The sequence below is a fragment of the Culex quinquefasciatus genome, chromosome 3 (assembly GCF_015732765.1).
Source record: "Culex quinquefasciatus strain JHB chromosome 3, VPISU_Cqui_1.0_pri_paternal, whole genome shotgun sequence".
NCBI lineage: Eukaryota > Metazoa > Arthropoda > Insecta > Diptera > Culicidae > Culex > Culex quinquefasciatus.
In genome coordinates this window covers 199,461,509-199,489,123 of record NC_051863.1, presented here as the reverse complement: position 1 = coordinate 199,489,123, position 27,615 = coordinate 199,461,509, and the positions used below count along the sequence as shown (strand labels likewise).

General features: G+C 37.4%; 1 protein-coding gene across 1 annotated transcript in view; it reads left to right on the top strand.

Annotated features, from left to right (window-relative positions):
* Window positions 1-15,302, top strand: part of LOC6049345 — a 35,003-nt gene extending 19,701 nt beyond the window's left edge. The window contains exon 5 of the mRNA XM_038266068.1: window positions 14,174-15,302. Within this exon, the coding sequence (XP_038121996.1) occupies window positions 14,174-14,779 (606 nt within the window). The 3' untranslated portion in view covers window positions 14,780-15,302. The remainder of the gene's footprint in view (window positions 1-14,173) is intronic.
* Window positions 15,303-27,615: the final 12,313 nt, after the last annotated feature.

The window sequence follows — 27,615 nt, the reverse complement described above, 5'->3', positions numbered from 1 at the left end:
CTAACATTGCGAAATGGCCAAAACCACACTCAGTTAACTACGGTTTTGACGGTTGGAAAAAAAAGTCGAGTAGCACAAAAGAATTTTGCTCCGCCCTGTTTACATACAAAAAAAGTAGCACATAAGCCAACAAGAGCAAAACGATCATCATCATCGTCAGTGGAATCAGCATTTCCCAACAGCTGGCCGAACTATGTTTTGCCCTCTTCTGGCAGATTTTATTTATCACCGCCAGGGACAACGAGAAAAACTGCTCACAATTCTCGGTGGAGAAGCGAAAAAACCGCAATCTCAGTTCATCTCTCCAATTCAAATCGTTTGAATAAATTGGCCGCCATGATCCACCCGTGAAAGGAGAGTTTTCTTCTATTTTTTTCTGCTCAGATGCATTGCTCAGTCGTTGAAAGAGAAAGAAAATATGCGCTCTTTCTTGGAATGGTGAAGGAAAATGGGAAAATGTGGAAACTTACTGTGAGAAAGAGAGAGAGGGAGTTTCCTCCCACTCTAGTGGAAACAAAAATGAGCATGCGCACTGAACAATTTTATGAGGAAAGACTGTTTTGATGATGATGGTGCTGATTGATGATGACAGTAGTGATGATGATTCCATGTTTGGGGGCTTATTTGTCTATTGAATTTAAATTAAATACGCAACCAAATTATTAGTAAGTGGCCTGTTTTAATGAAAAACTTTTTATCGTAACTTGAAAATTTGGTTGTTCATTCATTTTTTAAGATTTTTCCAGTACAAATTTTATGCCCGAGTATCAGTGAGTAAATTTTGACCGATTTTGCTCAAATTTGGCTCAGAGTCCTGAGATTAATTAAGGAACAAGATTGTGGGGCTTGTGGGGCGAGGTTTTTTTTAAAGTTTCATATTCTAGGCACCGTATTGTGAACACTACTGTTTTAAGCTGAAAAATAATTTTTAGTCAAAATGAATCTTTATGCACCTCGAAAATGGCACTATGCATTAAAATTTATGAGAAGAAATTTTCGATTTTAAATTTGATTTAACATTAAAGAGTAATGTATAATACAATTTTTAATCAGGATTTCAATTTTTGAAAGCATTTTGCCTTCCTCACTGAGGTAAGGCTATAATCCTGCTCTGAAAATGAACTTTTTATTAAAAGCTCCTAGACCCACCTTTATGTATACATATCGACTCAGAATCGAAAACTGAACAAATGTCTGTGTGTGTGTATGTGTGTGTGTATGTGTGTGTGTATGTGTGTGTGTATGTATGTATGTGACCAAAATTCTCACTGAGTTTTCTCAGCACTGGCTGAACCGATTTTGATCGAACCAGTTGCATTCGACTTGGTTTAAGGTCCCATACATCGCTATTGAATTGTTTGAAGTTTCGATAAGTAGTTCAAAAGTTATGTATAAAAACGTGTTTTCGCAAATATCCGGATCTCAATTATATGCACGTAAACGATGTCCGGATCCATCATCCGACCCATCGTTGGTTAGGCAATTGAGAGGCCTTTCCAATGAGTCCAAAACATTGAAGATCTGGCAACCCTGTCTCGAGTTATGACCACTTAAGTGATATTTATGTACTTTTTTAAAGCCGGATCTCACCTAAATGTATGTAAACGATGTCCGGATCCATCATCCGACCCATCGTTGGTTAGGCAATTGAGAGGCCTTTCCAATGAGTCCAAAACATTGAAGATCTGGCAACCCTGTCTCGAGTTATGACCACTTAAGTGATATTTATGTACTTTTTTAAAGCCGGATCTCACCTAAATGCATGTAAACGATGTCCGGATCCATCATCCGACCCATCGTTGGTTAGGCAATTGAGAGGCCTTTCCAATGAGTCCAAAACATTGAAGATCTGGCAACCCTGTCTTGAGTTATGACCACTTAAGTGATATTTATGTACTTTTTTAAAGCCGGATCTCACCTAAATGCATGTAAACGATGTCCGGATCCATCATCCGACCCATAGTTGGTTAGGTAATTGAAAGGCCTTTCCAATGAGTACAAAACATTGAAGATCTGGCAACCCTGTCTCGAGTTATGACCACTTAAGTGATATTTATGTACTTTTTTAAAGCCGGATCTCACCTAAATGTATGTAAACGATGTCCGGATCCATCATCCAACCCATCGTTGGTTAGGTAATTGAGAGGCCTTTCCAATGAGTCCAAAACTTTGGAGATCTGGCAACCCTGTCTCGAGTTATGGCCACTTAAGTGATATTTATGTACTTTTTTGAAGCCGGATCTCACTTAAATGTATGTAAACGATGTCCGGGTCCATCATCCAACCCATCGTTGGTTAGGTAATTGAAAGGCCTTTCCAATGAGTCCAAAACATTGAAGATCTGGCTACCCTGTCTCGAGTTATGACCACTTAAGTGATATTTATGTACTTTTTTAAAGCCGGATCTCACCTAAATGCATGTAAACGATGTCCGGATCCATCATCCGACCCATCGTTGGTTAGGTAATTGAAAGGCCTTTCCAATGAGTACAAAACATTGAAGATCTGGCAACCCTGTCTCGAGTTATGACCACTTAAGTGATATTTATGTACTTTTTTAAAGCCGGATCTCACCTAAATGTATGTAAACGATGTCCGGATCCATCATCCGACCCATCGTTGGTTAGGTAATTGAGAGGCCTTTCCAATGAGTCCAAAACTTTGGAGATCTGGCAACCCTGTCTCGAGTTATGGCCACTTAAGTGATATTTATGTACTTTTTTGAAGCCGGATCTCACTTAAATGTATGTAAACGATGTCCGGGTCCATCATCCAACCCATCGTTGGTTAGGTAATTGAAAGGCCTTTCCAATGAGTCCAAGACATTGGAGATCTGGCAACCCTGTCTCGAGTTATGACCACTTAAGTGATATTTAAGTACTTTTTTAAAGCCGGATCTCACCTAAATGTATGTAAACGATGTCCGGATCCATCATCCGACCCATCGTTGGTTAGGTAATTGAAAGGCCTTTCCAATGAGTCCAAAACATTGAAGATCTGGCAACCCTGTCTCGAGTTATGACCACTTAAGTGATATTTATGTACTTTTTTAAAGCCGGATCTCACCTAAATGTATGTAAACGATGTCCGGATCCATCATCCGACCCATCGTTGGTTAGGTAATTGAAAGGCCTTTTGAATGAGTCCAAACATTGAAGATCTGGCAACCCTGTCTCGAGTTATTACCACATAAGTTATATCTGTTTTTTTCTGGAACTAAAAAAGCTGAAATGTGTGTCCAAACCACTCATATTACCCATTTTTGGTGAAAAGTGAGGAAGGCATCAACCACATAGGTGGATTAGGTTAGTTTTTTTTATTACAAAAATCGTATTTTTTTATGGCTCAAGAGATGCGATTTTTTCCCTTGAAACATGTCAAAAATTTCAAAAAAATACGAATTTTGCAACATGATCATAGGAAAGGCTTCCTCAAAGTTTAACCCTTTAAAAAAATACACAAAAATAAAAACTTTGAAGACGCTAGTCAATTATTTTAAATTTCTTTCATTTATAAAGTAGTATGACCAAGATTTTTTAATGCATTTGTTTCCAATTAGCAGAACATGTTTCAGTGCTTAAACCAAATGTTAAACATGTACGAATTGGTTGAAATGATCCATTGACGTTAATCAATATGAAATGAATATTCTCGGGAGACTCGTCGCAAAACTCAGTTAAAAAAAATACAGACATTTTCGGTTATTTCCACCCGTCACCATTTTTGATAAAATACATTGTTTGAAAGTTGTTGCTATTTCAAGATTAATTTATGTATGTTTTTAATTTTTGAAATAATTATTACTGCCCATGTTCGCATAAATGTCCCATATGCAAAAACAGCAAGCTGAGAAAAACGCATTTGAATTTTGTCCCATACATAAGGCTACGTGTTAAATTTTCGTGAAAAAAAATGGAATTCCTCCTTATTTCTAGAACAAAGTACTGAGTGTTATAGGCTCTTTTGAAAGAGCACACGATTTTGAACCAAACTGCATCAATAACTCGAAATCGATGAAAATGCATATGGGACATTTATGCGATCAGGGGCAGTATAGCTCTGATTGTGATAGAATTTAGCAAATAACTGGCATTTTTCCAAGTGTCGTTGAATTAACTTTAATGTACAATTGTCATAACTATCGGCTTGATTTGAAATGCTTTGAAAAAAAAAAAAAACGATTGAAGGTAATAATTCCCTAACTTTTGTAATGATTTGATCGTACAGACTACAATTACCAGAATATTCCAAAACAAATCGAATTTATCAAAAGGTTTATATTTTTTTGGTTCGTCAATTAATGTTTTTGATGGATCATTTGGAAATTGATAAATAAGATTTAATTGAATTCTTCAGTCAACAGAATGATTTTCAGATTAAACTATTGCTTTCTCTCTTCCTCCAACGATCACAAATCTGAACGAAATGTTGTACTTCACAATCCCAAACTGCAGATTCAGCCAGCCAGTACGGAACTAATCTTCCCCCAGGGTAAACTCATGATTGAAATGATAAACGTGCAGCGAACATATGTATTCCATGTCCGTCCACATCAGTGTATCTGCCGCTATACCGTTCGTTCCTACTTGTGCTCTTCTGCTCGCTCGGAAATCTGTTTCGGATATCTGTCGGTGAGATAACAACTTAATCCTGTTTTATGAAATTTTCAACCTCATCGCCAGACACGAAGCAAAAGTCACTCCCACGCTCGTTATCCGTTTGGGAATAGAACAACATTTCCACACTAACTTTTTGCGATGTTCCCGGCACGGAATGAGTTGAGAATTTCACTATGGCAGGACCTGGTCCAATATATTTCATCTTTTCACTCTCTGGTATTCTTGTCGGTCTCACACTTTTCAAACGCACCCGAAAGGTCATTAAAAGTGGCACCAAACAGAGCAACGACGACAGCGCCCAGTGTCAACTCTTTCGCAAAATTACCGGCGCCGGCCTTACATTCCTTGCCGGAGGGCAAACACCAACAACAACGACACTAGCTGGAATCTGAACTGAAACATTGAGGGGAGACGGTTCCAGGCCATGGAAAATTGCCGGCACACACACACAAACACTTCTGCTGCCATTGTCACCTTCTAAATGCAATTACTCACAAACAGACGATGATCTGACTTGCCTGCAGTCGGCTGGTGTTGCCGTGAGGGGACAGGCTACTGAAGGACCATCGTCTACGCACCAGAGCTCGGAAAGTTCTTGGGGCATTGATCTGAATAACTGTACATCTGAAAGTAAAGCAAATTAAAGATTTAAATTCATACTTTTCAACGCAGCCCATGGACTTTTCAATTCTATCCTTCCTAATGATCGTCAAGTGGAATCGGAAGTATAAAATTACAAATCTCACCCTCAAAATCCGGGTTCGTTAATGTTTTCTCCCCACCCAAACGTCAACCTAATGGCGATCCAATATAATGAAAGTATGACGTCCATCATCCCCCACTCCTTCAGCTTGAAAGATTGGATGATAAGTTAATTGAAGATTAATCCCAAACCGGCACCGGCAAATCCATAAATTTATTCGAATAAAAACCCGCAAGAAAAACTTTCTGTTCGCCGCCCAAAGAGGAGAAGAAAGGAGCTCTGGTGATTTCACGGCTCATGAGCATCATTGGGGTACATAATCCCAACTTATGTGCACATAAAACTCAGCCAAGTCGGAGAAAAACTTCCGGAAAAGCGGAAAATATTCATTACGTTCCCCCGATAACATCAGATTAAATCAATTTCAAACCTTCTCCCTCTCTTTCTCGTGGCCTCGAGTACCGAAAGAGCGAGAAAACATCAAAGTCGAAAAAATGTCAACGGCAGATTCGTCGTTTTTCCTCCGGACTTTTCCGTGTCCCCCTCCCTCAAGCTTCTGCAATCGTTTCTTTATTTGTCATGTTGTACAATCTTGATTGTTTCGCGTCCCTTTCGACTGGCGCTGGTGGTTTGGTTCACCTCGATGATGAGTGATGTTCCGATGCTGCCTGGCGGCCTCCGGAGGTCCAATTTCAACTCCGGCCGTCAGAAGGTCGTCAATGGCGAGATTTTTTTTGTTGTTGCTGTCGGGTACTCCTTACTTTTTCAATCCCGCAGGTCCATTGTTGTGTCGATCGTGGGTGGATTTAGGTAGCACAGAACAGCAGCACCAGCAGTAAGCCGGAGCTCAAACGATGGTGGCCAGAAGCAGTGGCACCGATTCCATTACTCGCTTTGTGTGCACTTAATAGCTTTTTCCGCTTTTCCTTCCACGTCATTGCTAATTGATTATGCACTTATGTCTGGCGATTCTGATTGTTGCTCGTGGAGTTATTGCGAATTGTTTTTGCTGGAAATCATCTGGATGTTGAAATACTTTCACAGAGTTACGGATGTTATGACTACACTTTCTCATTGAAAATAAATTAAATAAAAAAAGTAAACTTTATTTATGAAAAAGTTTCTGTTGTCATAAAGAAGCAATTCTAGCCCAAAACATGTTTTTTATGTTCCTTTTCTCGACCCTCTCCGTTTTCAATGAAACTTTGTAGACAAACTTTTGGGAAATCGGATGAGCTAACATATTTGAAGAATCTAGTCTAGAAGAATACTGAAGAATCTAGTCTCTCATAAAGAAATTGCCAAAAATGTGCCATAACCCCTTTTTTCAACATTTCTGTTTTCAAACCCGCTGTAACTTCATAAGAATTAAACTTAAAATAATGGTCAATATGGTGACATTATGTAAAATTTTCGTGAGTCTTTTTGTAACATCTTGGACAATTTCCACAAAAAATTTAACCAAAAAATCGTAGGCTCACCTTAAAATTTGACTCTTAAAAATGAAAATCAAAAAAACGCATAGAAGCGGCGTGTATTTTTCTGTCAGTGTATTTTTACAGTAATTTGGCCAAATTTTCTACAAATTTTTCTTCAATTACTTTTTGGGATGATGCAACGGCGTCGAGATACAGCAATATTTAAAATACAAAATACAAAAATATTTGACTTACTTGCCCCTTCTCAAATGTAATTATCGAATGCAACTGGCTCCATGTATACAAAATTTACTTACATAAGCGTGATATGTCTATTTGACATGGAATTGCCCAAAGAGAAGAGTTTTTTTATTTCTGTAAATTATTTATAAGTTGAAAAATTTATAATATTTTCTAACTTATACACTTCATCAGTGCCTATGAAGATTTATGCCACGGTTTTGAAAGAAAAAAATCCATTGATATTTGGAATTATTTTACGGTGGCATAAATACAACAATTTGAATTTTTAAATTGCTTTTTCCTTTGGAATTTAATAAAATTACAAAACTTTATTATTACTAATCCTTTCGGAAAACAATAACTTTTCCTCTCATTCGATAGTTACAAAACGACCTACATACCATCACCAAAAAATAACAGTGCTTTCAAGTTTAAAACAGCACTCATTTCGGTGCCTAATTATCAGCAACTGTATCGAATAGTGAAACTTTTTGACAAGTGAAACTTTTTGGCTTTTGAGATGATCAAACACACGCACGCAAAACTAAAGCGAAAAAAGGTTTCGCTTAAAATTCTTTTTTGCAATTTCGCCGTGAAACTGTTAACTTTTCCTGTCCTTCTGGAGAAGCAAAACGGCCTAGTTTTTCCTCCCAATATTAACAGAATGAAAAATTAATTCCTTTCAATACCAGTGCTGAAAAGTTCTACTTTTTAGCACTGAAACTAGTATCGAAAAGTAACATTTTTGATTGTTTTTGTTTTAAACGGGGAATTTACTTAACACGTGGATGTTTGGCATAAATTACATTCAAAATGTGTTTTCTAAATTGCAAAAAATATTGTTAGCAACTCGTTGCAAAACTGGATTTTTTCAGCACTCGTCTTATTTATCAAACTTGGTAAACCTCGTTGGATAAATGTACAACTCGTGCTGGAATAATCTTATTATTGCAACTTGTTTTATAAACTACTATTTAAGAGGGAGTCTACAATGAAATAAAAAAAATAGTACCAAATTCCTTTATTCTAGGAATTTTGCCTCTTTTCCTTATTAAGTAATCGGGTTTTTTGAATTACTTAATAAGGAAAGGAGCCAAAATTCCTAGAATTTAGGAATATGGTACTTTTATTTTTTTTTTCAGTGTACGAGCAAAGCATACCCATCTCGCATCGACCTCAGCAATCTGCCTAAAATTTTCAGAGGTTGTTTGTACAAATAAAACTAGCATCTGGCCAAAATATGAGCACTCTAGGTCAACGGGAAGTAGGGTAAATCGGGACACAATATTTGAAGGTTCAAAAACGTCAAAAATCTTAAAAATATAAACTTAGGCAAAATTTAATTTAATTTCAAAATTCAAAATGCATCTGAAAGGACTTGAAAAATGCAACAAAATTCAGAAAGAAGCATCCAAAATGGTTAAATCTAAAGGGAGCTATCGGCATTTTAGTGAAAAGATAGCATAATTGGGTAATTCTCTACCAACTCACACGAAATCGGGAAAAGTTGCCCCGACCCCTCTTCGATTTGCGTGAAACTTTGTCCTAAGAGGTGTTTTTCAACAATTTGCAGCCTGAAACGGTGATGAGATAGAAATTTGGTGTCAAAGGGACTTTTATGTAAAATTAGACGCCCGATTTGATGGCGTACTCAGAATTCCGAATAAACGTATTTTTCATCGAAAAAAACACTAAAAAAGTTTTAAAAATTCTCCCATTTTCCGTTACTCGACTGTAAAAAAATTTGGAGCATGTCATTTTATGGTAAATTTAATGTACTTTTCGAATCTACATTGACCCAGAAGAGTCATTTTTTCATTTAGAACAAAATTTTTCATTTTAAAATTTCGTGTTTTTTCTAACTTTGCAGGGTTATTTTTTAGAGTGTAACAATGTTGTACAAAGTTGTAGAGCAGACAATTACAAAAATTTTGATATATAGACATAAGGGGTTTGCTTATAAACATCACGAGTTATCGCGATTTTACGAAAAAAAGTTTTGAAAAAGTTGGTCGTCATCGATCATGGCCGTTCATGGTCACCCGCGACAGACACGGACGACGAAACAAAGAGAAACGCAAAAAGTAACTTTTTCAAAACTTTTTTTCGTTAAACATTGTTACACTCTAAAAAATAACCCTGCAAAGTTAGAAAAAACACGAAATTTTAAAATGAAAAATTTTGTTCTAAATGAAAAAATGACCCTTCTGGGACAATGTAGATTCGAAAAGTACATTAAATTTCCCATAAAATGACATGTTCCAAAAAAATTTATAGTCGAGTAACGGAAAATGGGAGAATTTTAATAGTAGTTTATGCAACAAGTTGCAAAAAGTGGATTTTTTCAGCACGAGTCGTACATTTATCCAACGAGGTTCACCGAGTTGGATAAATACGAAGAGTGCTGAAAAAATCAAGTTTTGCAACGAGTTCCATACAACATTTTTTGCAATTCCGAAAAACACCCATTGAGTAAAATTTTAAGTCAAATTTTTATGTATTTTGTCAATAAATCGTTTAAATCAAAAAAATGTTGAAAAGTGTTACTTTTCGAAACAAGTGCTGAAAAGTTCAACTTTTCAGCACCCATTTCAGTGCTGAAAAGTAGAACTTTTCAGCATTTATTTTGAAAAGTGTTGCTATTCGATTCTGTTATTTTTGGTACAGAAAAGTAGGCTATTTCGTCGTTCAAGAATAACAGGAAAAGTAACTAGTTTCACGACGGAATTGCAAAAAAACTTTTTTAGTGTTTTTTTCGATGAAAAATACGTTTATTCGAAATTCTGAGTACGCCATCAAATCGGGCGTCTAATTTTACACAAAAGTCCCTTTGACACCAAATTTCTATCTCATCAACGTTTCAGGCTGCAAATTATTGAAAAACACCTCTTTTTTCACATGTTCAAAAATGGAAGGGGCCGTACCGCCCTTCCGTCACGAGATATAAAAAAACGGACCTCGGATTCGTGATCAGGGACAAAAGTTACCCCTTAGGACAAAGTTTCACGCAAATCGAAGAGGGGTCGGGGCAACTGCTGTGTGAGTTGGCGGAGAATTACCCAATTTTAAAACTCAAATAAAAAAAGTGTTCCATCCAGAAATCAACTCGGTTTGACCTGCAGCTTGTAGGGGACATCTGGGACTACCATCTGAAACTAAGAACGCTTTGGGTAAGGCAGTTTAACGTATTAAATAGACACTTTAAGTGAATTTTTTGGCTGTAAATTTTTGCTCGGGGGACCCCTTAGATCAAATTTTCCGGTGATAATTTCATCATTTTTGTGTTCCTGAGACAATTTCACAATAGAAATATACACAAAAATGTTTACTTTCATTCATTTTAACCCTCTAAAAAATGAAAGTTTAAAAAAATCTTCAATTCACATTTATTGAAAATCAAGTTCGTTTCCAAGGATACTAGATGACACCAGAAAAAAGCAGCTTCTTATTTTTTTAACTTTCATTTTGAAGAGTTTAAATGGATGAAAATAATCATTTTTGCGCATGTTTCTATTGTGAAATCGTCTCAGTAACACGAATATGATGAAATTATCACCGTAACAGGAGCTGGCGCATTTGAATTTTGAATAGGATTTAACCGTACAAAAAGATTTTTTCAAAAATGGCAATTTTTGAGGCACTTTGGCCACTTAAGCGTTTATTTTCAAAATCACTGGCATGTTGGTCAGATCCTTGCTCATGTTTTTGGTATATATATATATTAGTATGCCCACTTAGTATGCCCACCGGATCAAACCCTTGAATGCCCGCCAAAAGTCATTTTTGTTATACTCTAACAAATACGCTTTTAAGAGTAGATTCATAGCTAATTTTGTTCCTGATTTGTTTTCTGTGAATTAAAAATCGATAAATGCCAGATATTCTTCTCCCCTCGCGTCAAAACAGAAGAATCGGCAAAGTCACCCTCACCATCAGCCAGCGAGAAAGATCATATGTTTCCCATATTGAATCACTTTGCAACTAAGTGAATGAAACCGAACCCTGGTCAAACAGTGCAGACTTTTGAACGAGGAAACAGTTACAACAAATCACTCAGCACAAGAACCCGAAATACGACTCCGTTGCGAATCCCGTCATCTGAAAGTCCATTTGAATGGTTTAAAAGGCAAACAGTTGCTCTAATCGAAGAACGTGGAAGCACTGTTGGCTTGAGTTGGCGCGCGCGAAAGCCGACCTTCGGACTTGCAGCGAGCATGAAGTTTGTTTTGCCCACACGAGAGGCAAAACCAGCGAAAACGGTAATGAACTTTGAAAACATTATTTAGAAGGTTGTGCTTCCTTGTCGTGTTCCTGGTTGCTTGTTTTTTGGTAACCGTTTATGGGTAAATTTTGGCAAATCAGTTGCTGTTAATTTGTCATGTGACTGTTTTTGATTTGATGATGATATTTGAACAAACTTCAAATATCCGTCCAGTGTTTGACCACCAAGGGTAATGTACGCGTGTGGGAACGCCGTGACGCAAACGTGTGAAAAAAAGATCATTGATGAATTCATCTCCCAAAAATATTAGCGAAAATTGAGTTCCTTAATGCGGCATTGCGTTTGGTTCACAGCTGCTTGGGGAGAAGCAGGAAGTCGTCAGCGTCATCAAAAGTTTATGAATATTTTACAGCTAGAAATTTCGAGACGCTAAACAACGTGTTCAAATGGTAGAAATGTCGTCAAATCTAATGGAATTAATCATCCGTGGGGAGGAATACTTTGCGTGGGATTTACCATAATATTTGCGTCAATGATCAGCATACTCGTTTATCAATGCTGAAAAAGTGCGTACGTGACCAATCTAAGGTGCCGCAAAACGATCACTTTAAGGGTTGAAAACTGATTGTTTTTCTTACGATTGGCAATAAAATCTTATTTGTTTACCCACGAGAATTTCTTCTAAAAATAAGCAAATTTATGAAAATTGTTGAAATGCCTTAAATGTGTTAGTATTTTAACTATGACCAAAAAGGGCAATTTTTTATTATTGATTCGTTCATACAGATCTTAATATAATTTTGGTAAATGTTCTAACAAAAATGCTATCAAAATAATCAAAATCTGTATCTCGAGAACAGTTTTTATATCATGATGTCTTCAATGAGGTTAAAGGTATTAATAAGAATAATTCAGAAGAAATATCTTTGCTTGACAATCTTGAAAAATATTTTGTGATATGAAATTTCCAATAAATTTTCTGAACGCTCTAAATCTCTAAAAAATCGCCGGTCATTTAATGCAAATTTATTTGTTTTATCAATTATTGCGACTCATATTTATTTTTTGAGTTTACATTAACAAGTGGCTAGAAAGTCATTATCAACTACGAATTGGCAAAAGATGTTGATTTGAGTTTGTAGAAGAGGTCTTCAATTAAAAAAAACGTGATAAACGTATATACGTTTTACAAAAATACTAGAAATGATTGAAGATAACAAAAACCAGAGAAGAAATGTTTTTCGTTGAACATAAGATGAACATGGGAACACGATTTTTTTTAGATGGTAATACAGAAATTGTAGGGACGAACAAATTATGCAAAATGAACCTTTTGCTCACATGAAAGTATATTTTTTTTAAGTTCCAGTAGTTTCACTAAAGCAAAAATATATTGTTCAAAATTTCAGGTAATGGCACACAAGTTTATGTCGCCTTCTAAATTGGTTTGAAAAATTGGGGGACAAAAATTGTTGTCATTTTCTTCAAAATACATGAAAAGTTTAATGGAAGTAGAAGTCTTTTCAACTGAAAACAATCTAAAATGGGGTTTTCTGCATTGCATTTTTAAAGATAAATCTGACTTCTTATTCACATAACAAAAATTGTAAGTATTTATTTTTTTTAAATTGTTGTTGATGTTGCTTTTAATTAAAACAACATACTGTGCCTGTACTGGAAAAGTTTGGAAGACAAAATGACATTTTTTGGCTTCTATCATTACTAGCTCAAAATCTACAGTGTTCAAACAATTAGCAGAAGCAGTTTCCTAAAATCATTTTCCAACGCGCGTGACAACATCTTTCAACAATCAAAACAAAATCTCCGCTAAGCTTTATTCCCTCCACGTGACCACTCATTATTTGCACGCAGCCCAAATCCAGTACACAAACCAGGCCCATCTCCCCGTTGGACCGATCCGGCCACAGCAGACAGGACGACTCCCTGCGGCGATCCCTGGGTGTCAATTCAATTCTAACCTTCCGTAACAGCAACAGCGCATTCTTTTAAAGCATAATGCCGAGAAGGGTGGCTTGAAAAATCTCAAATATTTATTTGGTTGGTTAACGTGGCTTCTGGGAAGGGCGTCGCGCGCCGTCGTTTGGTTGCGGTTTAACGCCCTACGGGCCCAGGAAGCAGCGAGGAAATCCTGCCCGCCACCCACTCTATTAGGCGCGCCGGAAAGGGCTCCGGAAGAGCGAGGGTGACCTTCTTGTTGTGTTGGGTTCTTGTTTGTTTATTTGTGAATGTAAATTAATGATCGCCGGGGGATTTGCTGAATGGCTCTTTGAGAAGTGGCTGGAGATCTTGGTTGATTGGATTATGTAGCGATTACATCGAGTGGGTTCAACTCGAGTGGAACGTCGTTTGGTCGGAAATCTTGGTGGGAATATCTCAGCCATTATTGTGTGATTGATGCACTCTGCAACCACAAAGAAATGAATTTGTCAAAGCATCATTTGTCACTTTACGCATCACGAGAAATCGTTACAAATTTGGGATGTGTGGTGGAATTTGCGTAACTAATTGTCTGAAAGTAATAACTGTTACCGGCATGACTTTCAGTTTCCAATTGCCGGTGATAAATTTCAATCCCAAAGTGATACCAATAATTATACCTCCTCAAAAACATTCGCACACCCAGCAGCAGCAGCATAGAAAGCATAAATCTCGACCGGCATTTCCCACATATTTGTCAAGCGCGCGTGTGACCCCTCTCTCTCCCTTTGCCTTTCTATCCCGGACGGAGTGTGTGTCCTGTCTGGCGTTGACAGGATCCCATTTGCTGCCATCGTCGTCGGCGTTGGTTGTAACGAATCATTGCCTGCAAGTTTACTTTAAATTATGGCAACAATCTGCAAAGACGATGAATTGTTCAACTTCAACTTCACAGTGTTTATTTCAAATAAAAAAGATTCAAAATCAATTTACTAAAGTAAAAATAACAATATATCCCTTCTTCCCGCAGGTCAAAATATGGTTTCAAAACCGTCGCATGAAGTGGCGCAACTCGAAGGAGCGTGAACTGCTCGCTAACGGAGGCTCCCGCGATCAGACCCTCCCCAACAAGAACAACCCAAATCCAGACCTGTCGGACGCGCGCACCGATCGGCAACAGTCCATGTCACCCCCGTCGACGCCACCCCCTCCAACAATTTCCGACCCACAGCAACAATCACCGCCCGGTCCAGCCTCCCCCCAGTCCTCCAAATCACCCCTGATGGGCGGAGGTGGACTTCCCTCGAAAACATCCGCCTTGATCAACTTCAAGCCGGCCAAGTTCGAGCTGGCCAAACCCGGTGCACCGGGCATGGACTTTAAGTACGAGTTCGATGACATCAGCGGCCCCAACGGCCAGCCCCAGCAGCACCCGAGGCCCCAGCTGATCAACAGCTTTTATGCAAATGTGGATCGTGATCGTGAGATGCTGCTCAACGGTGCGGGAGGAGGGCCAGGCGCGACGATCTTCACCGGTGGCAGTCAACGGTCAAACAGTTGCTCGTCGGACAATTTGTACTACGACGAGTATGATTCGAATTCGGATGACTCTGACGAGGAGATCAATGTCACGTGACCTGACAGCGAGGAATCCAACTAAGTCAACGTGGCGTCGGCGTATGTGTGTACAAAATAAAATTTAAATGTTAGCTAAAATCGTTTTAATTCTAATTTTTAAAGTCAGAACTTGTTAGTTTTTAAGAATCAACAAAAAAAATCAATGAAACATAAACACAAAAAAAATCATCCTGTAAATTTGTACAAGCATCTCAAACGGTTTTAAGGTAACCCTAAATCAGCTTAGTATGTAGTTAAACTCGCACTGAAATTGTGAACCACGGCTCGTACTATCATGTCGTGTACATAAGATTAGAAAGGTCATGGTAGTTGCAGTTGTGCACCGTGAAAAAAAAAACATTCCGAGTATTTATTGAAATATTTACTGTAAATAGGTTTTAAGCATATTTATTGATAAATTTAAAGCATTAATTTGTTCGGAAAAGTAAATGCATCACCTTACGGCACCTTTCAGGTGGAACACAAGTCAAGTTTAGAATCTCCCATAGATAACGAGGAAATAAATGTAATTCTGAAAAATAAATAACATTTTGTAGTTTTAATTTTTCCAGTTTTGAAGAATTTATCATTTGATAATACAGTGAACCCTTTCCTTGTCGATAGTGAAGGGACTGTCGAGAGCGGGACCCAAGTAACCGCCAGGCACTAAATAGCGGCATTAAATCAGCATTATATTGGCATTTAATACCAGCAAATAATGCTTCAAAACATTAAATCACCACTTTTCCCTTGAGAAATATTTCAAGTGGCGCACAGTGATGCCGATTTAATGCCTCACCGAAAGCTCGAACAAAAAAAACTGCTTTATCGACGTCAAGGCTGGGGGAAAAAAAAGGACAGCTAGCTGTTCCACACACTTCGTGTTGGGCCTCCTTTGTTTTTTTTTTTTTCTCCTGTTGCGTTTCATGTGTGAGTGTGACACTTTGATGTTATTCTTGCATTTTTCTCGTCGATCTCCAGGATGCGCGCCAGCCAACTGATGTATTCTGAAATGAGTGTTTGTTTTGAAAGTTTTAATCGATGTGGTTGATGCATCGAACATTAAGGAAGACTTTCTTTCTGCTGTTTCGAGTTTCTGGTTCATGAGAAAAACCCGTTGTCATTTTGTTGGACGAAAATTATTGACGAGTCACTCAGCAAATTGCGGCCATCCAGTCAAGTACAGTACAATCAATTACGGAAGGCTTGGGGTTAATAGGGACAAGTAATGGCTAACAGCTAACCAAAACTGTTTTTCCGAGGAGTGCTTGGTCCACGGTTGGCTAAATTTCACAAAGTGTATCAGACTTCCGGAAAGCAGCTTTTTGCTTGCGAGAAAAGTAAGGCTGCAGTTTTCCACAAAAAAAAAAAAACAAAAAAATAACACTTCAGTCAGCGGGAATTGAACCCAGTTCACGCAAAAATAAAACTGTTGCACACTGGGGGAAATGCGCCTTAGCCCGCACGCTTATTGGAACAGTATAACGGGAGAAGGATAAAAGTCAATAAGAGCGTGACTGGCTGAAATGTTTCCCGTATGGATGGGTTACTTTGTTGATAAACATCAAATGCTTTGAAGCATATTTTCAAGGTCGTAAATGGTGATTTAATGCCAGTTGTAATGCTGCAAAGTTTTGGTACTTTGAGGCATTCGCAAAGCTTATTTACTACTTCAAAGCATTCGAGTGCTGATTTAGTACTGAATAAATACTTCAATTTAGTGCTTGTGGTTACTTGGGGAGGTATCAAATCGGGAAAAAATGTTGCCAATTTTGGAAAAAAAATTACGGGATTTCTATCCATGTACTCATACTTTTTAAGGGATGCGTGCTCAACATTGATTGACATTGATGCCGAGCTTCCGTGCACGGAGAAAAAAGAGTTCCCAAAATCGTGAACAAGCGTTCATGAAAATGGGAACCACGAACAATGTGTTCAAATTCTATGGTACGATTTCCAACAACGTACCATGGCATTTGAACACTTTGTTCGTGGTTTCCATTTTCATGAACACTTGTTCACGATTTTGGGAACTCTTTTTTCTCCGTGTGGCCATGAGGTTACGGGTTTCGCCTTGTAAGCGGAAGGTGATAGGTTCGATTCCTGGCTGGCTCGGCAAAGTCAGATCCCTTAGAAGAGTGAATATGCTCACTGGGAAAACTGACCGGTAGGGGATGGGTTTCGACTACACGGAGAAAAATGAGTTCTCAAAATCGTAAACAAGCGTTTATGAAATATGGAACCACGAGCAAAGTGTTCAAATTTCATGGTACGTCTATCAAAATCGTACCATGGAATTTGAACACTTTGTTTTGTGGTTCCGAATTTCATGAACGCTTGTTCACGATTTCGGGGACTCTTTTTTCCGTGTAGTGGGCGTGCTGGGTTTCCAAACCAGAGGACGTGAGCTCGATTCTCGTACCGGGATGATGAACCTTTTTAAATCAAGGGGATTTAAGGGGAAGAATAACAATTCCACCTAACTAATTTCAAGATTCTTCAGGTGAACTCCGAACATTCGGTTCAAATTTGAAGTAATCAAAAACAGCTTCAAATCTGTTTATTTTATCGATTAATTAATGATTTTAGTTCCAAAACTGTTTTAGATTTGAAATTATAACATTATGATCCGAAATCATGATATCATTTTTGTAATAGCTGGCAAAAAATCATGTAACAAGTTGAAAATGTAGAAATATCATCAGGATGTAGTATAAACAGTCAGTTTTAAGAGAAAAAAATTGCAAAATATGTCCATTCTAACAAGTTTTCATCAGAATTTTAAAATTAAAATGACTTGTTGTGCTTCAAATCCTGGACACTGATAAAAGCTGATTCGAAATCCGGACACTTTTGCTTCGAATTCAGGACACTCGTTTTTGCTAATGAATCGCACAAATTTGGACTGAAATGTTAGTGAATGGCATTCGTTAGGTCTTAAATAAGCTGTTAACATCAAAATAATCGATATTTTATATAAAAATTTGCTAGAATTTAAGTAATTCAAAACCATCAATTTCTGCTTTGCTTTCCCGGTGCTTCGGACGCCTATGAAATATTTCACTTAAAATGTTTCACATATTTGGTAAACTTATAATTTTATTTTATATAATTGTTTTGGCATTGACTACAACGTTCAAACGAACTATAAATGAAATTTGATGTTAGAAATCATTAAAAATTTCAAAAGGGCACATAACTTTTGTAGACAATAGTGTATCCCTTTCACTCAAATAACAGTTTACATAAGGTGTGAAAGGGGCACACTCTTGGTTTAAAAAGTTATGTGCCCTAATAAAATGGCAAGCATGAAATAACACTGTTTTGACATTCAAAACGCGAACTCATATCAAAATAATTGATAAATCAAGATGAGGTGTCCGGGTTTCGAAGCGCCCGGGAATTCGAATCATGACGTTACTTGTGTTCACATCTTTCACTCTTCGGTCTGACAAAGAGATTGGCAACCACACCTCCAGTTTGACAGTTTTATGCTGGAATTTGGTATGGACCCAAAATATGTAGATTTGCTAGAGTTATGCGAGATTTCCAGCTGTCAAAAATAGTTAGCACGAAACACATTTAAATATTAAAATTTTCAGCAAATTCAAAATTTGACCATTTTGTGGGCAAATTCACCGGATTTTTTTCGCAATGTTTTCTAAGCATGCCAAACTGAACCGAAAAAAGTCTTGAGAATATTTTTTTTTCTTGAAAAAATAAAATTCTTAAAAAAGCGTTTTTTGGTTTAGTTTCGCATGTTAAACAGCCCTTCAGAATAAAATCTAATGAAATTTTCTCAGAAATTAGGTCAGATTTTCACTTTTCTGAAAATCTTCAGATAAAATTAGGTTTTCTGTGATGCCTACTTTTTTACAGTTTGAAAATTCGTCTTACCTTATCAAATCTATATGCCTTGGTATGGACCAAGCAAGGTTGCTCTTTGTGTTTTTATTATTCAAGGGGTTAGTTATTATTCCTGAATGAAAAAGGTGTCTTAAAAAGGCATTACACATTTGTTCAGTTGATTTGCAATCATTGGTTTCCAAAATATCTTAGTATTGACACACAATTTATTTTGTGACAAAATTTTTTTTTGCGGTGCTGAACATTGCATTTTCATAAAAAGTTCTAAAAAGGCATTTTAGATTGCTTTGAGTTGATTAGGCCTCCAAATCCATAAAATGTTTGCAGTTTTAGGAAACAATATTTTTTGTCCCCTGAACTGCAAATAATTTAAAATGCATTTTCAAAATTGAGATCGATCAGCAATATTTTTTTTTGTAAATTTCCGTTGTACAGTACTGCAAAAAGTTTTTTTCGATAAAAAATATTACGCCAATACTTTGATATTTTGAAAATTGAAGATTGCAAAATATCTGGGCATTTTCATATTTTCCCCCTCTCCTCTTTGGCCAGAGTCGAGGTACATAAAAAAATATTTGCAGCGGCCTTATTTGTTTTTTTTAAGTGCACCGATGAAACATTTAATCCACCACTCACCAAAATGTAAAGAAAGGAAAACAAGAATTCCTCTAAAATTCAATTCACCACTCACTTCAAAAATTTAGAAGAAGCTTCTAGTTTAGACACGAACCTTTATCAGCGCAGCGAATAAAACGTTATGAAACTTTCTGGAACATTTCTCTGATAATTACCTTGCAAAAGTGATTCAAACGGATAAAATTGAAATGCTTTGAAACTTTTCTTCGTCTGAAAAGTTTCAATCATGAATGATTTCTTTCAAACAATAAACTGACATCACGCGTGGAAACATACGTGACGTTCGTAAGCATCACGGAGTTGAATGAAAGTTAGGATAAAATATGTGATCTTGGATATTGGATAAAATAACTTGCAATGAATTGTTATGCTTGAATTGAACGAAATATTTCACGAAATTCATTAATGATTGTTTTTTCTTTTAAATTCTATTTAGTATTAGGTATGACTAACTATAAAAACAAGAGTTTGTAGACAAGATGCTTTTATTTTCATGATATTATATGATGATGTATTGGTATATTTTGATGCAAAGTGAAAAAATCTAGAGTTTTATTTAAAAAAGGTCCTACAAACAAAGGACACTTTTAGGACACCCTGAACAAAATATAAACAAAATATATTTGTTAACTTAAAAGGATACGTCAACAATCTCAGAATTTGTTTCCATATTAATTAGAAATTGGTTGCAACTATGCTCGTTATATTATTGTTTTTGTACAAGTAAAAAACTCTGAAGCAAAAAACATATCTTAGGTACCAAGTCCATGAAGCAATTCTTATCGGAACAAAACGCTGCATGCCACAAATAACCCAATCCCTGGAGATGCCCCAGCAGATCATTGCAGGCGCCACAAACACTTCGTTTTGTTTGATGAACATACACAGAGTGCGCTATTTGACTATCACTCACCGGACAAACGGCGCCCAGAGTCCGGTGTCCTGTTTCGGCCGAGGTTGCTTACCCTACTCCGCACAGAGCAAAGACGACACTTACCGACGACGCCAGCCGGCGATGACGACCGATACTACGGGGGAATATTTATGCAGCAAATTCCATTTAATTAAGGGTCAACTCAAGAAGTTTGCCATTCATTAGGGGAACTGACCGGGACCAGTTTACCTCTCCCTCCTCGGGGCAGGATGTTTGCTTCTCATCACACCTCCTCCCCCCGAAGATGCTGGCCTCGGTCGGAATCGTTGCCCGGATAACACACACCAACTGTTCCGATACATGGTGCGAAGGTCTGTAGTTGCGAAGTTGACCGTACCTTTTTTTCGGTTTATTTTCCCACGAGGTGATGATTCCGAAAAAGCAAGTATAAAACAAAGAAGTGAAAATTTCCCGGGGAATGATAAAGTAGAAAAAGGGATTCTCTCCTGGGAGCCAAACCGAAGGAATTTAAAAGAATTTTCATTAAATGTTTCCACTTCCATCACTTCGCATTAGTGCTGTCACATTTCATGGTGCTTATTCAGGGATAACATGGCACTGTGTGAAAGTGGCCGATGTTGCGGCACTGACGGTGGCCAGGGGTTCTATCCCCAAAAGAAAATTGTAAAATTGTAATTGTGTTATAGTTTTTTTATTTACATATTAATTTTAAAAAAAAATCTCTTGTTTTTATACTGAAAACTTAGAATTTTCTGAACTAGTTTCAAAAAGTATTACTTCTCCACACTCTTTTCGTTTTTGAGTTGAAATGTTCAATCAAAAAGTATTGAAATAAAAAAAAATCTAGAGTTTTTCATGTTTTTTTCATGTTTTTATTTTGACTCCAATGCAATAGTACGGAACTTCAGAGATTAATAAGAATCAATTTAGAAATTTGAAAATTTCAAATGATTTTCTTTATTTTGAATATCATTCACTCAAAATTCAGAGTCGAGAGAATCGTTCCTTAAAAATTTATTGAGGGCTCAAAGTCAAAATCGGAAGAATAATGCTACCAGTGTCATACATCGACATCTGACCACTCCTGATGGCCGAACACGTTAGTCTGGTTCAATTCCCATAGTCGGCACCTTTTTTTTTTGAATTGGGCTACATGACCTTCGAGTGAGTGTAATAATTCTCGTAGAATTTACTCAACAGTTATTCCCGTTCAGTTCAAAAGCCATCGAAAAAATACAAGAATCGATCTGATTGGAATGGAAAGTAATTTTTAGCTTCAGGAATCTGCCCTTTATAATTTAAGGCATGCGGAAAAATCTTCGGAATCCATTGCAACTGGAACATTTTTTTTTCCTCCCATCAGTTCCACAGTATAGAGTTAATCTGTTTGGTCCAGAGTCACATAAAATCAATTTCTTTTTTTGCTAGCTTGGCTACCATCAAAAGGTCAAAAGCTTGGCGATTTCTGTTTTCAAGATTATTGAAATCTGATACAAATTGGACCGAGATAACAAAACATCGTGATTATCCTGTGTGCAGAATGCGAAAAAAAAGAAAGCCCAAAAGAAGCTTTTGCGGAACGGATTTCCCAGCTTGGCCAGCCTCCGTGTGCCTACAGGCCCGGAGACGGGATATTGTGGCCCAGAAGAAGATTAAATTTCACAAGAATGGATGGTTGGTTGCCACGCTCGCGGAGATTATTATTTTCCATTTTTCCCGGACCCAGGTCGTCGTCGTCGTCGACGCCGGAGTGGTTTCGAGCCTGGAATCTGTAATTCCGCGGGATGAGTTATGGGTCGGGACCGATTGCTCGGTGGTCCGTCTGGTTGTGATATTGCCAACACGTGCCTCATTAATAAATTGCGAAACTTGCGGACGCTTTCTGTAGTTTATGGTGAAAGTTGTGCAGAGCAGTGTATTATAACTTTTTGAATTGCTTATTTATCGACTCTTGGGATGTTATTCTGAGTTAAATTAGCTTGCGTTTGGGTTTTTTTTAAATATTTCTGAAGAAATATCAAATTACCACTCTTGTACGGTTCCATTGTTCCGTAAATGTTTTATTCTATTGGGTGCGCCCTCAGCCGATGAAGTAGCGACGACATGCTCATATGGTCGGGTCCCTTTTTACCACCCGTCTGCTCCTGACCTCCCCCCCCCCTTCCCCTTGAGATATTTCCCTTCCGGAACAGGTTCTTCAGGTCCCTCTCGCAGTATATTTGCGGTCACCGGTGTTTGCGCTTGCCTATTAGCCGAAGCCCCCTCGCACGGAATATAATTTATGAACAGCAATAAAGGTGCTGCGAAAATCCACCGGAAAAATCTCGAACGCCGGCAGGCTCGCAAGTGGTCCCATGGGGGAAATAGCTAATTTATAACAAGAAGTTAATTGAATTCATATTCTTCTAATGATACTTTTTTTTCCCTTTGGCCCCCCTAAAGGTGCTGCAGTGATTCTTTGTCGTGAACGAGCAAACAAGTGACCACAAAGTATCGTTTCTGGCCTCGATTTTTCAGCAAGATGTTCCAAAGTCTGCGGTGCAAACAACCGCAAACTTGCTGAATAAATTTTCACTCGAGAAATGTGCTTTTTCCTCCCCCAACCCGTTGACGGATTGTCTTTAGTTTTGAGGTATTTGTGTTTCCCAGAGACAAACTGCTCGGGTGGGAACGGTGGCAGGTTCTCAGAGTTGGTTTCTGGAAGAAGAAATTTAAAATGCAATTTATAATTGAAACTCCTGCATCAAAGTGTGTGCACTCTGCGACCCAACTTGATGAAATGAGAGTAGTTTTCGTCACTGTTTGAGTAAAGTGGGTCATGGAAACATACTTTGTTCTGTGTACTGGTTAACAATTTGAACTGTTGGCAAAGTATGGATTTTCCCAAAACTCAAAAACAAATTACAGTTTTTGTTTGAAACAATCAGTATAAATAGGAATTTGGAAAACTTTTATTATATTTTAAGATTCAGAAAGTGATTGATACGTAACATAGTCATGATATAATGTTGGACTCAAATTTAAGTAAAATTGTTTCCTAGAATCACGAATTCTCCTTAGAATCAGCATTTTGCATTTGTTTAATCGGCAAAAACTGTGTGCTAAAATACTTTTTGCAATTCCACTGTGAAATTGACAACTTTTCCTGTCCTTCTGGAGAAACGAAACGGCCTACTTTTCCCTACCAAAAATTACAGAAAGGAAAATTAATACCTTTCAATAACAGTGCTGAAAAGTTTTACTTTTCAGCACTGAAATGGGTGCTGAATAGTTGATCTTTTCAGCACTAGTATTGAAAAGTAACATTTTTCTATATTTTTTTGTATTGAACGATGAATTTACTAAACACATGAATGTTTGACATAAAATTCCATTAAAGAAGCGTTTTTCGGAATTGCAAAAAAAGTTGTTAGCAACTCGTTGCAAAACTTGATTTTTTCAGCACTTGTCGTATTTATCCAACTCGGTAAACCTCGTTAAAAATATGGAGTTTTTTTTGGAAAAATCCAAATTAAAGTATTGCAATAGTTTTTTTTCATCTAGAAAAAATCGGCAATTCTTGTTTTTTTTTATTCAAATGTTGAAACCATGACTTGAAATGTCATTTTTTATATTTCTTTGGTCAGATTCATAGGACATCATATTTTAAAAATGGTTGCCACGTGCTTACTCTTTTGAAAAATTTATCTTTTTCGAAAAAAAATCGTTAAAGATAGTTACCAGCAAACGTATTTTTGAAGCCATAACACAAAACACATGTTAATATCTTTATTTCACAAAGAAAACAAAGTTTTAAAAATATGTTGACGTTGTTTCAAGATTAAAAAAAATATGCCAAATAAGTTTGACCATCTTTTGTAAAAGCTCAAAGTACAGTCCAGACTCGATTTACCGAAGTTTCGATTTCCGTAGTTCGATTATCCGAAGGTTTGTAATGGACTTCGGATAATCGAATCAGATGAAAAATAAAAATCGTTTTTTTTATTTTCTTGTATTTAACATCAAATTCGAATTAGGCGACAATATTTTTAATCAAACATGAAATTTAAATACAAAATGCATTTTTTTTCCAAATTTTGTCACCGTCATATTGGCCGCCATCTTGAATTGAAAAATTATAAATCAGTTTAGCGTAGCGTAGGGGTCATACAACAAAAACATTTTTTTCGTGATTTGATTTTCCGAAGTAATTTTTTTTTGAGTGTATGACCAAATGGTCATGCTTAACTCATATTTTGGGCTTCTAAATTTATATAATTAATCCACTCCTTTGGATAAGTTTGGTTGGTTTCGAATAAAACAGACACATACCAACAAAAATAGTGGATCGTTTTCCAAATAAAGAACTGTTAAGTGGTCTAAAAACTGCAGTCCCAATTCATTGCAGTTCCGTTTCGCTCAAGTTGACGGTAGTATCTTAGAAACCCAACATATTACTTTGGCTCAATTCTGAGTGCAGATTCAGTTGAGATTCAGATTGGAAAAAAACAATTTTTTTTTTAAATAATTTTTTATGACATATGTTAGAGATTTTTTTTATTGATTCAAATCCTTAGAAGAAGGGGTTTGTCTTATTATGTACTGTGAGCAACTAAATTTAGTTTCCAAATCATCTAAACTTTAAAAACATTGCTCAATCAATACTTTGTAATCATTCCAACTCATCCCTATTGGTTCTTTTTCCCAAAATTCAAAGGATTTTTTTTTAATCAATGAGAGATTTTTTTACGAATTGAAAAAAAGGTTAATTTATTAGTTTGATTTGCATCTAACCATTGATGAAGTTGAAAATTCAAATTCAATTTTCAAGAAGGGAATGGGGAGAAACAGGTTGCGAACTGCTTTCTCGAAAGTTAGAATTTCTGAAACACACAAACAGATACCGCTCTAATTTACAACCATGCCAAAAGTAGGCCCCTTTGCATTTCAACAAATCCCCGATGATACTAAATTTCCAAGATGCTATTATTCTGTGAAATACTTTTTTCAACTCAAATTTGCTATTTGAACCACAGTGCAGAGTGGATTGATTTAAAAGGTAACATTTCGTGATATTTTGAGATCTTCGAGAAAAGCATTTTCATTATTTCTAATTCATGCATTTAAAAATCTAAAATTATTGAATTATGTGTGTGCGTTCATGTTTTTGTGTATGTGCATGTGTGTGAGAGTGGATTCATAAGGGAAACACTCTGGGAGTATAAGAGTGAAAGTCTTTTTTTTCTGGTCTGTGAAAAAATTGCAATCTTGCAAGCTTACAGTATGCTATTCTGGCAAAACATCGTTTCTTTACCAGATTTCAAAAGTAAAATAATCGGGCAATACGACCATGATTGTGGGTCTCGTGGCGCAGGGGTAGCGGCTTCGGCTGCCGATCCCGATGATGCTATGAGACGCGGGTTCGATTCCCGCCTTATCCACTGAGCTTCTATCGGATGGTGAAGTAAAACGTCGGTCCCGGTTTCTCCTGTCTCGTCAGAGGCGCTGGAGCAGAAATCCCACGTTAGAGGAAGGCCATGCCCCGGGGGGCGTAGTGCCAATAGTTTCGTTTTTTTTTTTTTTTTTTACGACCATGATTTACCGTTGGACTTCGATCTCAACAATATTTACATCAAGTAGATCTCGTGGGTCTCGTGGCGCAGGGGTAGCGGCTTCGGCTGCCGATCCCGATGATGCTATGAGACGCGGGTTCGATTCCCGCCTTATCCACTGAGCTTCTATCGGATGGTGAAGTAAAACGTCGGTCCCGGTTTCTCCTGTCTCGTCAGAGGCGCTGGAGCAGAAATCCCACGTTAGAGGAAGGCCATGCCCCGGGGGGCGTAGTGCTAATAGTTTCGTTTTTCGTAGATCTAGTTTCGCCTTTTTAACTTATAATTTCAGAGCTTTTTGTTCATTTCCTCAGATTTCTTGGCATTTACGATCGACATTATACATTCAAAACGGATATTGTTAGCACGTTTATGCGTGGCAAATTAGGTAGCACAAATTACCTCTAATTTAGCCATTGCTTAACAGCTTTCCGCTTAGAAGCAACATCTAATGACCTTCACCTGGTGCTCTCCTAACTATCCACTCTCGTTGTACTTTTCATTAGAGGGCCCTTCCGGTGCAGTAAATCATGACGAACAATTTTCTCAAATGACCAATTTCCGGAAATCAGCGCTCGCAAAACAGGGTGCGGAGCGTTAAACTTTCTAGTCAAATGCAGTGCGCGACGGACTCTCGCGAAACTTTTCACTCATAAACATTTCACATTTTGCCCCCTGTCCGGCCAGGACGTCCCTCCGGTTAGGTCCCTTCTGGGCCTCAGTTAGGGAGTGTGTGTGTGTGTGCTCAAAGGGGGGTGTTTAAGGAGCAAAAACTTGACGATATAGTCACCCGAGCGCGCATTTGCATATCTTAATAGGTAGCATAAATTCGGCGGGAAAAACCTTAACCACCAGGCAATCCCCCTCCTTTCTTCTTCACTTCCGGTCCGGTCCGCGGCACCTGCGAGTGTGTGTTCGTTTGTGAGAGATGGCCCACGTGTACTTAAAAACCACGCTCCCTGCAAGTGAGCCCGCGAATGCGAGCTTTTTTGGGGGAGTGGAAAAGCGGCGGGAGGCCACCCACCACAACGTTCGTTCGTTCGCTAGTGGCCTGTCATCAGTTGCAGTTGCAAAAAAAGAAGGGAAAATGGCGAAAGTTTACAAACTTTGGCTGGAAGTAACAGAAAATGCAATTAAGTGGAATAGTTTTCTGGGTGGGTGGGTTTTTTCACCTTTTCTTTTTTGCATTGCCTGGAAGGGAAATTGTGGGTTGGTGGAAAGGGTCATCTTTTCTGGTGACAACATTTCACCGGGTGCTTTAACGAGCTCTGCTTGGGAGTGAAAGCTGAAACCCGAGTGAATGGGTTCATAACTGTCTTTCACTGGAAAATTTAAAAGATCAATTTAAACAATTGAAAATACATTTTAGTAATGGATCAGATGATTTGATTGAAATATTAATTATGTATGTCATTCGGATTTTTTGTATTTTTTAATCCGGCTAAGTTTCATTAGTTCGTTCATATAATTTTCCATACAAATTTGACAGTTTTCATTCAAAAATCTGTATCTTTTCAAGGAATGTTTTGATCGATTTGGTGGTAAACTTTTCGATTTGGGGAAAACTTTTCAGAAATTTCCGGAATGGGCAAAAAATCTTTTACCGAGTTATACATTTTTGAAACAATACAGATTTTTTCAAAAAATCGAAATATTGGTCGTACAAAAATTTTCAATTTCATTTGTAATCAAAAAGTACTGTACTAAAATCTCGATAAAGTGCATCGTTTTCAAGTTGAATCCATTTTTAGGTGACTTTTTGAAAATAGTCACAGTTTATCATTTTTTAAATAAGTGCTCATCTTTGCCAACATTTGAAAAAAATATTTTTGAAAAGATGAGAAAATTCTCTATATTTTGCTTTTTTGA